Source organism: Nymphaea colorata, chromosome 7, assembly GCF_008831285.2.
Source record: "Nymphaea colorata isolate Beijing-Zhang1983 chromosome 7, ASM883128v2, whole genome shotgun sequence".
Classification (NCBI taxonomy): domain Eukaryota; kingdom Viridiplantae; phylum Streptophyta; class Magnoliopsida; order Nymphaeales; family Nymphaeaceae; genus Nymphaea; species Nymphaea colorata.
In genome coordinates, this window is record NC_045144.1 from 11,350,921 (window position 1) to 11,363,707 (window position 12,787).

A 12,787-nucleotide genomic window follows, 5' to 3' on the forward strand; every position below is an offset into this window, starting at 1 on the left:
AATAATCAACTAAGAATGACGCCTCCTTATTGGATGTATCCAAGATGTATATTCCATCTATCTCATGGCCTCCACCAATCTTCCTCCCAGCCAATAGGTCCTGAAATACACAAGTACCCGAGTCAAAAATAACTCTGCAATTCATCTCTTTAGTTAGTTTGCTTACAAATAACAAATTCTTCGAGAATTCAGGAGTATATAGCACATCATGAACATGCAAAGATGGAGAAAGATAAACATCTCCATGTCCTTCTACTGGCGATAGTCTTCCATCCGCCAATCGAACATGTTGGGGTGAATCAAATTTATGCAGGTTTGAAATACTAGTATCTCCACAAAAGTGTTTAGAGGCTCCATAATCAATTATCCAACAACCTTTAGAAGTAGTTTTACATGCACAGTACGTTGAACTTGTGACAGCTGTAGATGCCGATGAGGTAGAAGGAGTAGCATTTGATCTATGCTCCATAATTAAATCAATTTCAGCTAGACTTAAATTAAGAGATGTAGCATCTACTGAAGCAGCAGTGGGATTCGGCTTAGGAGCTATACTGATAGACTATGTGTTTGGAGTAGAACTAGATGAAGATGTCACAATCGAAGAAGTGGATGAGTTAGGTTTACCCACTTGTTCCAACACCTATCCTCTAAGTGACCAAGACGACCACAATATGTGCACTGAAGTCTTCCACATCCTCCAGGACCTCGGCCTCTTCCTCTACCACGGAAAGAGTATAGTCCACTTCTTCCTCCTCTAAATGAGGCAAGGGTAGAAGGCTGTGAGTTGCTCGAGGATGGAGGAAGAGTAACAGCCAATCTGTTTAGTCTATTAAAGGCCTCATCAAGATCAGGAAAATCTGAACATGTAAGCATTTGAGCTTTGGATGCAGAATAATCAGAAGATAGTCCAACAAGAAATTTAACCACAATCATTTGCTCCATATGAGATTTGAGACAATGCTTACAGGGCGGTTTTAAGGAATTCATCTTTTCATAAGTAAACTTCAACTTTGTAAAATATTCCATCAAATCCATGTCACCTTGCTGCATTTGCAACAATTCTTGCTAAACCTGTAAAATTTTGCTGATGTTTTTATCTTGAGAGTACGTCTGCCGAAGAGAATTCCACATATCTTTGGCTGTATTATAATAACAAAGCCCTGCTGCAATGTGGGGCTGAGTGCTATTCATAAGCCAAACACTAATAATGTTGTTTTCTTCCTCCCACCATGCGTATTTACCAGTCTTTTCAATTGGTTCATCTTCTTCCAATATATAACAGCCAATCTGTTTAGTCTATTAAAGGCCTCATCAAGATCAGGAAAATCTGAACATGTAAGCATTTGAGCTTTGGATGCAGAATAATCAGAAGATAGTCCAACAAGAAATTTAACCACAATCATTTGCTCCATATGAGATTTGAGACAATGCTTACAGGGCGGTTTTAAGGAATTCATCTTTTCATAAGTAAACTTCAACTTTGTAAAATATTCCATCAAATCCATGTCACCTTGCTGCATTTGCAACAATTCTTGCTAAACCTGTAAAATTTTGCTGATGTTTTTATCTTGAGAGTACGTCTGCCGAAGAGAATTCCACATATCTTTGGCTGTATTATAATAACAAAGCCCTGCTGCAATGTGGGGCTGAGTGCTATTCATAAGCCAAACACTAATAATGTTGTTTTCTTCCTCCCACCATGCGTATTTACCAGTCTTTTCAATTGGTTCATCTTCTTCCAATATATATTTCTTTCCATGTCCAACGACTGACAACATGAAGGTTCTAGCCCATACATCATAGTTGGCTCCATCAAGTTTGATAGTAGATCCAAACGAGAATGGATTTGAGAAAGCTTTGTATTCAACACTTGCCTTTATGTGCTGATTTCCAGATTCAGTTCTATCAAGTTGTATAGATCTGTTGGCAGCCATGATACAATCTCAAAATAGGAAAATATGAAAGTTCTCGGCAGACTGAATATTGACAAATAAGAAATCAAGCCAATCACCAACAGGGAAGAATATCTCTGCAATAGTTATTTCTGCAGCCCCACGACAGTCCCACTGCTAGAGCTATACTGCACAAATTTCTAGATGCGGATAGCTGGCAGCTATCGTGCACAGTTTTGACAGCAGACTTCAATACCAACCTGTCTGCTTTGCTCAACTTCAATGATGTTTTGACTTTGAGGATCCACTAGGCATCACACGACCAAGCAGATCAGTCCACCAGGTCTGAACTTCTTCAACGGCAGCACGCAACTAAGCAAATCAGAATTTCTCTGATATGAACTTCTTCACCGCAGCAACTGAATCAGATCTAATACACCACAACATGTAGATCTGAACGACGACATCAGATTTCATTTTTTTTTTTTTAGCAACTGAATCAGATCTGATACAGCGCAACATGTAGATCTGAACGACGACATCAGATTTTTTTTTTCAGCAACTTCACGACTTCGACAGCAACATAAGGGTGTTAATCACGTTTTTACATGTCAAACATGATTAACCCCTTTCCACCAAACAGTCCCACCGTATCTTTTGAAGGCAGCAGCAACTTTAGACGTCCAACCTTGTCGTGAATGAGGGGATGAGAAAAAGAGAAGAAGGAAGCTGCGTGAAACCCTAGATGGCACGGTCCTAGGCCCGAAGCTCTGATACCATGTTGCATAGAGAGGTAGAGAAGAAGAAGAGAAGAACGTGAGGAAGGAGGAGAGAATAGGTAGCAGTCCTTTATCTTACAGCTGCTCCTTTTCCATTAGACTACATAAGGATTAGGGTTATGTTTAACCTTTTACACAAAGAGTCCAACAAATTTTAAAAATTCAAAAAACTTCCTAATATTAAATTCCAAAATACATAAAAATTTAAATAACAAAGCAGCACGTTTCCTCAACATCTTTTTTATGTTCTTCATGTTGATGTGCCTGGTCCCAGTCGGGTTGCTAGTAGGTCTAAGTTTCGTTACTATCTGGTTATTGTTGATGATTATTCTAGAGTCAGTTGAGTGTTTTTGTTGAAAGAGAGGTTTGATGTCATATGTATTCTCAAAAATATCATTATAGAAATAAAGATTCAATATTCTTCTATTGTCAAATGCATTCGCACTGATAATGCCTTGGAATTCAAAGCCTCCAATTTAATACAATTTTACAACAATCATGGTATTCGACAACAATTTACATGTCCCCACACGTCTCAACAAAATGGGGTTGCTGAGAGAAAACATCGCCAACTTCTAGACATGCCTCGTACCCTTATGTTGCACACTCACCTCCCCGTAGGTTTTTGGGGAGATGCCATACTTACTACTTGTCACCTGATCAATCGTTTACCAGGACAACCATCTATTTAATAACCCCCTTTATAAACCTTTGAAGATACTTCACAATCTTCAATACGGGACTAAATTTTTTGGTGTTACAATCTACTCTCCTTAAGGCACACGCGTCCGCGCGTGTAGGACCCTAGGTCCAAGTGTTGAACCGGCTCTGATACCACTGTAACAACCCAACCCATTTGGTTTGGCAGATCCCAGCCCACCTCCTAACAGTTTTGGTTCCAATCCCGAAAAGGGTAGGAACCATGACAACCATTTATGTAATAACCCGACCCACTCTTGGGCTCGAGCCCCTAGTTCGGTGGATCTCAGCCCACCCCCTAGCAGTTTCAGCTCCAATCCCAAAAGGACTAGGAACTATGACAACCATCTATTTAATAATCCCCTTTATAAGCCCTTGAAGATCCCTCACAATCTTCAATATGAGACTAAATTTTTTGGGTGTTACAGTCAACCATCCTCAACTATTAAAAATGAAATCACCATCCAACTAATGTTTTCATCTCGACCTCTATTTCAGATTCCTCCAAAGGTATTTGGTTGTAGTTGTCTTGTTTATGTTCTTGGCCCAAACAGGGATAAACTTGCTACTTAGTCCATCAAATGTTTTTCATTGGTTATCCTTCCCATCAAAAAGGCTACAAGTGTTTTGATCCCTTAACTCATAAGGAATTTATCAGTGTGGATGTTACATTCTTTGAGTCTCAACCTTACTACATCTCCACTTGTCCTCCTAAAAAGTTGTCACCCTCCGTTCCTCTTTCTATTCCTCCCTTCCCATTGGGGTTGGTTCCTTCTCACTTTGAGTCTGTTTCTCCTTCCAATAGTCGCTTTACGGATCCTCCACAGACTTATATCTGTCGACACAAGGTTTCCGCTACCACTCCACCAATGTCTCCTCAAGAGGTAAGCTCTCACGAAAACTTGGATTACGGCAATCATGGCTCTGATGGGGCTGATGACCTTGCCATAGTCTTTGCAAAGGAAAACCGCAGTGCACATTGCTTCCTATTTCACATGTTGTGTGTACCGACCATGTGAGTACTAGCCTCAATCAATTCATTCATGCTATGGCTGTTCATTCTGTTCCTCCAAGTTATCAACAGACACTTATGAACCGAAAGTGGAAACAAGCAATGCAAGAAGAGAAGGATGCATTGATGTCCAGAGCCACATGGGAGTTGGTGGCTTCACCACTTAATTGTGATGTTGTAGGGTCCAAGTGGGTATTCACTATTAAGTATCATTCAGACGGGAGTATTGAGTGGTATAAGGCATGCTTAGTTGCGAAAAAGTTTACTCAAACATATGCAATTGACTTCTTTGAGACCTTTTCTTCTGTGGCCATGCTCCATCAGGCTTATCATCTTTGTTGCCGTGCAGCACGAATGGCCTATGTTCAACTCGATGTAAAAAATGCATTTCTTTATAGAGATCTACTTGAGACAGTATATATGTATCAACCACCTGGCTTTGAAAGTTAGGGGGAGTGTTCGAAGGTGTGACGCCTTAAAAAGGCTATATATTGAATCAAACAGAGTCCTCGTGCTTGGTTTTATAAACTGTCTAAGGTTCTCTCGACATGTGGATTTCAGAGATCTCCATTGGATCATTCCCTTTTTATCAAAAAGGGGCTTCAGGTATGGTTATTCTAGTTGTGTATGTGGATGATATTACTCTTACAGGAGATAATGATCAAGATATTTCTGCTACAAAGAAGTTTCTTCAACAATACTTTGCAACAAAAGATCTTAGTCAGTTGAGATACTTTCCAGGCACTGAGGTTGCCAGAAGTAATAAAGGAATAATTCCATGTCAAAGGAAGAATGTGCTGGACTTATTACAGGAGACCAGGATGCTTGGAGCAAAAGCTACTAATCTGCCTATGAATCCTCATCTACATATGCATGAAGTTCAATATGAAGATATAGACTCACGGTCATATAGATCTCTCATTGGGAAACTCTTGTATGTAACTATCACTCGTCCAGACATAAGTTTTGTAGTGGGACGTCTGAGCCAATTTATGGAGAAACCGAGGAAGGTACATTGGGAAGCAGCCATGATGGTTCTGTGGTATTTAAAGTCATCTCCAGGGAAAGGGTTGTGGTTTAAAAAGGGTTCAACTTCTGAAGTTGAAGCTTTTTTTTATGCAACTATGCAGGATCAGTAGAAGATAGAAAGTATACTACAGGATTCTGCATCATTGTGGGAGGAAATCTTATACCCTGGAGAAGCAAAAAGCAGAATGTGGTGTGACTAGGTTAGTGTTGAATCCGAATATAGGGCTATGGCCCAAACAACTGCAAAAATCACTTGGGTTCGGTCTATGCTTACAAATTTGGAGATGTTTGTCACAATTCCAATGAAGATGTATTGTGATAACAAGGCTGCCACATACATAGCTAACAATCCTGTATTCCACGAGAGGACAAAGCATATCGAGGTTGATTGTCACTTCATCAAGGATTTGGTGTAGGAAGGGGTTACATCTATAGTGCATGTTTCATCAGAGAACCAGGCAGCAGACCTACTCACTAAGGCACTACCTATTGGCGAGTTTACGAGAGGTTGTCATAAGCTGAGCATGATTGACATCTATGCTCCAGCTTGAGGGGGAGTGTTAGAATATTAGTTGTTGGGTTAGGTAGTTTTATGGAATTTTAAGAAATTTCATGTCTTATTTGTTATCTTTTATATTTCTTGAGGACCCATATGTAAATTTTGTCTTTACCGTTCCCCCAATCTCTTTTAATCAGAGATTAGGGTCAATAGAATATAACTTTTTCTCTCACCGTCTCTCTCTCTCTCTCTCTCACTCGCTCTCTCTTTTCTCTTCCCCCTTAGTCTCACACAACAATGAACAACAAAATCATCAAAACGAAGTTGACCTTTATAACACAAGAAATAAATGGCATCTGAAATCAAGGAAAAAATAAAGGTCAAATATTAACTAAGATTTTTACGCCATGAGGTCTAGAAAATATAAGTAAACAAATAAGAGATAATTCTTATCATGAATCTTTGAGATTTTCACATTTTGTCAACAGAAGTGCAGTATCAATTTCCCTATCCCTTGCATATTACTTGATGAAGCACTTAAGCAGCAGGCTAACTGGAACTTAATTCAATCTTAGCAAGGATCAGTGCAAGGTTTTTCAGTTTATGAAATTCTTGAGCTTAGGCAACTATTAACAATTTTTAGGAATGCTGGTTAAATGTCTATCTTGCTTAAGCCCTTAAGCAGAACACACAATGCAAAATATGCCTTTTCAACCTCGATGAATAAAATCATTTTTTAGATTAATGTTCAAACAAAATCTTGAGTTTAGGAACCAACAATAATCTTTTAAAATGACAACTCAGAAACATGAGTTTCAGTAATTTTTAACAACCAAAAACAAGCTCAGGATCATGAAATTAAAATAGACCAAAATGAAATTATATCTTGCAGTTACAGCTACAGCATACTTCTGAAATAAAGATGTATGCAATGACCACATTGTGACATACAAAACTGCAACCAAACCTGAGGTATTGTAAAGGAAAATATCTGATGCTGAATAAACTTCATATCTTCGTCTTTTGGAACCCTTTCCATGTAAGACTTTGCCTCTTCGATTGGAGCGAGTTCGGTGGAGTATGATCTACCAGAAATATCCACCTCGGCACCTAGAATGGAAGTCTGGAATGACACTTACTCAGGAATAATGAACAGCTAGTGCAGATGTGCCACATTAATGAATTTAATGAAAAGGGATTTGAAAAAAAAAAAAGAAGCTAATCCTCAGACATGAGATCAATGTTTTTTTTATCATGATAAGCAAGCAACATTCCAGCATAATGTATAGTTCCAAACTAAAAAAACATTAAAAGATTTGAAAAGATAGTTTGCTATCAAATGCATGCTAGTCCTTGACCAAGAGAATAGCTCTGGAAGCTATAGTTCCAACCATACCATCAAATACGTCCAAAGAAATGATGCTAGTTTAGTTAACTCCACTTTTGTCTTAGTGATTGAAGTATGATTTCTTGCAACAGGTAAAAACATCAATTTTTAATTTTAAATCACTCCTCCTTATTGTAATCCAAATGCCAGTTAAGTTAGAATGATATAAGCAGTTTAAGCACATTTGATCCAGTTTCATACATTTTAAATAGACTTATACAAGCACTTTTATATCACCACAACAACTTCAGTCGGGCACAAATTCGACCGAATAATTCAGGGAAAAGAAAAAAAAACACGAGTCAAGACCATTTTTTTTACCAGGCAGGGGAATAAAATTATACTTGATAAGTTAATTAAGAATATAGTACATACCCGCAGGCTGTGTCAAATGGGTGCCGGTGTTCAAAGTTTATATATATCGTAGACATTTATATCCAAGACAAATCCGTATTCAGACACCTAAAAAAACATATTTTTACATGATTTTGACTTAATTTGGACAAATAGATTCGTCTGTTATCACTTGTGAACGTTTGGTTTGAATAGATCTTCAAAAAGAAATTTTGAATTTTGAAAATTAAGTTTTGTGCATTGTTGAGAGGACAATAAAGTTAGAATGGTTATTAGAATTTTTGAAGAGGATAAAGCTCTCTTTATTATATTTCTCTTATGTCGGACTTACTTTGTAATTTTGTTTGCCACCCCTTTAATCTCTACTTAACAGAAACTCGGTTAATCAATGAATATCCTTTCTCTCTCAATCTGCTGGAATGATCTGATGCCACTCTTATTGGGATTTTCCATCTTCTCCTTTCTCGTGTTCCTCTCTTCATCCACTTCTTCTTATTCATCCTTTTGTTAAAAGTTAATAGGTCTAAATCTGCTCATATCAGTCAAAGTTCATTTATGCCCTCCTTACTGTAATATGTTCAACTTCGTTTACGGTTTTAAGCCCTTGTAAGTGGGGTCAGCCTTGTATTAACTACGGGTAGTCTTGTATTTTACTGTCTTTAGTAGAGTATTAATTGCTGTAATCTTTCTTTCCTTCAGAAGAAGGGTATGGCGTGAAGAGAGCTGCTGCTGATGTACTCTTGTGCAGAATGAAATAACATGGAATCTTCTAGTTTTCCATGTGTGGGTTTGTCGGAACATATATCAAAGCTAAAAGATGCAGTTTTGTTAGATTAGCGATCCGCTATGTGTTTTGGTGAAGTTACTGTTCGTATTCCTCGAGTGGAAGCTGCCCACTGGTTGGCATAGGAATATTGTGTGTTGAAGGTATGTGTATGGGTGGCTGGTTTCTGAACCTTGCTAGTTGATGTGAGGTTAGCCATATTGCTTTCTGTTGTTGGGTTGGTTTGCAATGTCTCGTTTTGTTGTCCATGACAGTTTCATTGAATCGGACTGCTGCTTTGATTGTTCCAGAAGGCAGTAGCAGTTTTTGTTGTTGTTTTGATGGTGAGGCTATGATGCATCAGCTGCCCTGAAGGCTACGTTAGTTTCACCCATTGTATGCTGCCTGTCTGTTTGCCTGGGACACTACAACAGCCTTGGGTAAATTACTGAAACTTTCCACTTTTAGCTGTGATTGATCCTCTTGTGGTTGCAGCTACCATATGAGCAGCTTTAAAGTTAATGAAGACTTGATTGTCGATCATCTAATTATGAAGATCTTGTGGCCTATTCTGATGTTGCTTTTGGTGGATCAGTAGGCAACATAATTTCCACAAGAAGATTTTGTGTTTTTCCTTCACAAGTCTATGGTCTTCTGGAAGGGCAAAAAACAACAAGAAGTGGCTTTATCTATAAATGAAGACGAATATAGGCAATTCCCCAAGCTATAGCTGAGATAATCTGGATAAGGTGGTTGCTAAAAGCCTAAATGAGATTGGGGTTTGGGTTGTTAAAAAGACTAAGTTAATGTGCGACAAAGTGAGTGCTATTCATATTGCCAAAAATCCAGAGTTTCACGAAAGAACTAAACATATTGAGACTGATTGTCATTTTACAAGGAAAGCATATGAAAAAGGATTAATATTTTAGAACATATAAGGACAAGACCAAGTTGCTGATATGTTTACAAAGAGCATGTCACCATTTAAATTTAGAAATTTTGTTGGCAAACTTAGTATGATCTCTCTTAATTATGCCAAGTTTAAGGAGGAGAGTTTAAAGTTTATAGGTCAAATTCTGCTCATATCAGTCAAAGTCTATTTATATCTGTTCTCCGTGTTCGTGTTTCTACAATATCCTCGTTACTATAATATGTTTTATCTTAGTTTATGGTTTTAGCCTTTGTAAGGGAGGTCAGTCTTTTATTAACTAATGGTGGTCTCGTATTTTACTGTCTTTAGTAGAGTATTAAGTTTTTTTGTCCCCTATTGTTGTAATCTTTCTTTCCTTCAGAAGAAGAGTATGATATGAAGAGAGCTGCTGCTGATGTACTATTGTGCAGAATGAAATAACATTGAATCTTCTTGTTTTCTATGTTTGGGTTTGCCAGTTTTAACACCTTTCACAATGTTTTTTTAATAAAACATCCCTTTTAAACTGCTCACATGATCAGAAGTCTGATCATTGTTGATCTAGAGTCTCTTCTTGGTGGTTATGTTGGATTTTGAAGCCTGTTCACACCTGAGATGAAAAAATTTGTCATAGGAGTGGCAAAGTAATCAGTCCCTTTCATTGTTGGCAAGAGTTTCTTGTGTGAATGTCACAAGTTGTTCTTCTGCACGTTGTCACAAGTTGTTCTTCTGCACGTTAGTTGTTCTAAGCAGATCTAACATTGCTATTGCTATCAGATCCATAGGTAAGTCAAAGCCTGAGATAACTTTTGCAGACATAGTAGGTCATTGTTTGTCTCCAATCATCAATCCCTAAGTCATGGAAATTATTTTGAGTTCAGGACTGTGTTGAAGTAATTTTTAGCCTGTTTACTTGATTTGTCTGTGGAGTCATTGTTGCCAACTGGTTCTGAGATCTTCCGCTCAACTGCTGAATTCTTCTTTGTTGCAGTCATCCATATCATCTTATACTTTTGTTCAGATTTGAGGCTGTTTTGATTTCTGTCGTAGAAATTTGCTTTAGACCTATGTGTGTCATATCTGAAGATCTTCTGGTGTGGCGGGGATTTCAGTTGTTTATTGTTCTGTTGCTGAGATACTATCTAGCACAGATCAGTTGTGGTCTCCACTGGTTATTGCATAGTCATCTATGCATATATTTGGCTGGGACATCAAAATCATGGAGGACACCAAAAACGAGCATAACACTGAACTACTTGCAGAACATAAGGCCTCTGCAAACTCATTTTCATATGGGACCTCAGTGAAATCAGATAAAAGTAACTATCAACGATGGTCTACAACATTTATGATGTCTGTTTCATGGCATCAGAACCAAGTTACCAACAGATAAGTCTAGAAATTTTGCTATGTAGGATAATCTAAAAGATACCTAGTCACCAGCCTCGTATTGCAGATGGTCTGTGTTGAACTTCATTGTTGAATCCGCAAGAATGAAGACGTAGAGGATAGAACCGTTGAGAGAAGGTAGAGAAAAGAGAACAAGAGAGAAGAACGAGAGAGAGAAGAGAGCTCGTTAGTTTCTTACGGCTCCCACACTTCTAATATAATAAAAAGAAGTAATTAGGGTTAAGTTTAACCCTTAAAATAAAGAGACCAATAATTATTGAAAAATTCAAAGAACTACCTAATCAAAGTTTCAACACTGCAGAAAACCTCAAAACATAAACATAACGTTTTCTCAACACTCCCCCTCAAGCTGGAGCATAGATGTCTATCATGCTCAGCTTGTTACAACACTTTGTGAAATCAGATATAGGAAGAGCTTTAGTGAATATATCTGCAGCTTGATCTTCAAAAGCAACATATTCAGTAGAAATAATCCCTGCTTGAACTAAGTCTCTAATATAGTGACAATCTACCTCGATATGTTTGGTCTGTTCGTGAAAGACAGGATTATTGGCTATATGAGTAGCTGCTTTATTGTCACAGTGCATTTTAATAGGCAGTTCTATTTGAAATCCAAAACCTTCTAACATGGCTCTCACCCAAGTAATTTCAGTTGCCGTTTGAGCCATGGCTCCGTATTCTGACTCTGCACTAGATCGAGCCACAACAGCTTGTTTCTTGCTTCGCCAAGAAACTAAGTTGCCTCCAATAAAAATGCAGAATCCCGTAGTAGATTTTCTGTCATCAATAGAGCCTGCATAATCTGCATCAGAATAAGCTTCTATCCGGAGTGATGAACCCTTTTTAAATAATAGACCTTTTCCAGGAGAACCTTTTAGAAATTTCAATAGAAACATGGCTGCATCCCAATGTGCTTTTCTTGGCTTGTCCACAAACTAGCTCAGTTTTCCCACAACAAAGGATATTTCAGGCCGAGTTATGGTTACATATAGTAGTAGCTTTCCAATCAGTGATCTATATGACTTGCTATCCACAGGTTCAGATTTATCATCATATAAGTGAATACGAGAGTTCATAGGAATAGATGCAGGTTTGGTTCCAGTCATACCTGTCTCTTGGACTAAATCAAGAACATATTTCCTTTGGGAAAGAACTAAACCTTCTTCACTTCTTGCTACTTCTATCCCCAAGAAGTAACGTAGGGAGCCAAGATCTTTAGTAACAAAGTGTTGTTGGAGATGCACTTTTGTATCTTGTATTTCTTGCTTGCTGTCACCAGTAAAAATGATGTCATCCACATATATCACCATAACCACCATACCTCATGAAGACCTTTTTATAAACAATGAATGATCTAAAGGAGATCTATGAAACCCGAACTTGGATACAACATCAGACAATTTTTGAAACCATGCTGTAGGACTCTGCTTCAAACTGTATATAGCCTTCTTTAATAAACATACCTTGGTACACTCCCCCTGTTTTTCAAAACCTGCGGTTGCTGCATATATACTACTTCAGATAAATCCCCATATAGAAAGGCATTTTTGACATGTAATTGGTACATATTCCATCCATGATGAACAACAACAGATATAATTAGTCGTATAGTGTACCCAAACGTGCCACAGGGGGAGAAGGTTTCAAAGAAATCAATACCATACGTCTGTGTGTACCCTTTTGCAACCAACTGTGCCTTGTATCGCTCAACTGTACCGTCAGAATTATACTTGATAGTGAAGAGTGAAGACCCATTTTGAGCCGACAATATCTGCCCCAGATGGAGGTTCGACAAGATCCAACTATGACGAGATACAAGAGAGTCCATCTCCTCCTTCATCGCTTGGTACCACTTAGAGTCCAAAAGAGCTTGTTCATGAGATATGGGAACTGAAGTAGCTGACAAGGCATCAATAAATTTGCATATATGATTTCCCAAATGAGATGTACTAACAAATTTAGAAAGAAAATGAATTGTACATTGTCTGATCCCTTTACGTAGTGCAATAGGTAAATCATCAGGATGAGAAGCATCAATGGAACACTCATGCAT

The 12,787-nt window shown here is 38.1% G+C and overlaps 1 protein-coding gene across 2 annotated transcripts in view; it reads right to left on the reverse strand.

The window, feature by feature from the left end:
• LOC116257954 (uncharacterized) overlaps window positions 1-12,787 on the reverse strand; it is a 106,814-nt gene that overhangs the window by 77,879 nt on the left and 16,148 nt on the right. For both annotated transcript variants that reach the window (XM_031634981.2, XM_031634980.2), the window contains exon 2: window positions 6,878-7,033. In XM_031634981.2, the coding sequence (XP_031490841.1) occupies window positions 6,878-7,033 (156 nt within the window). The remainder of the gene's footprint in view (window positions 1-6,877; window positions 7,034-12,787) is intronic.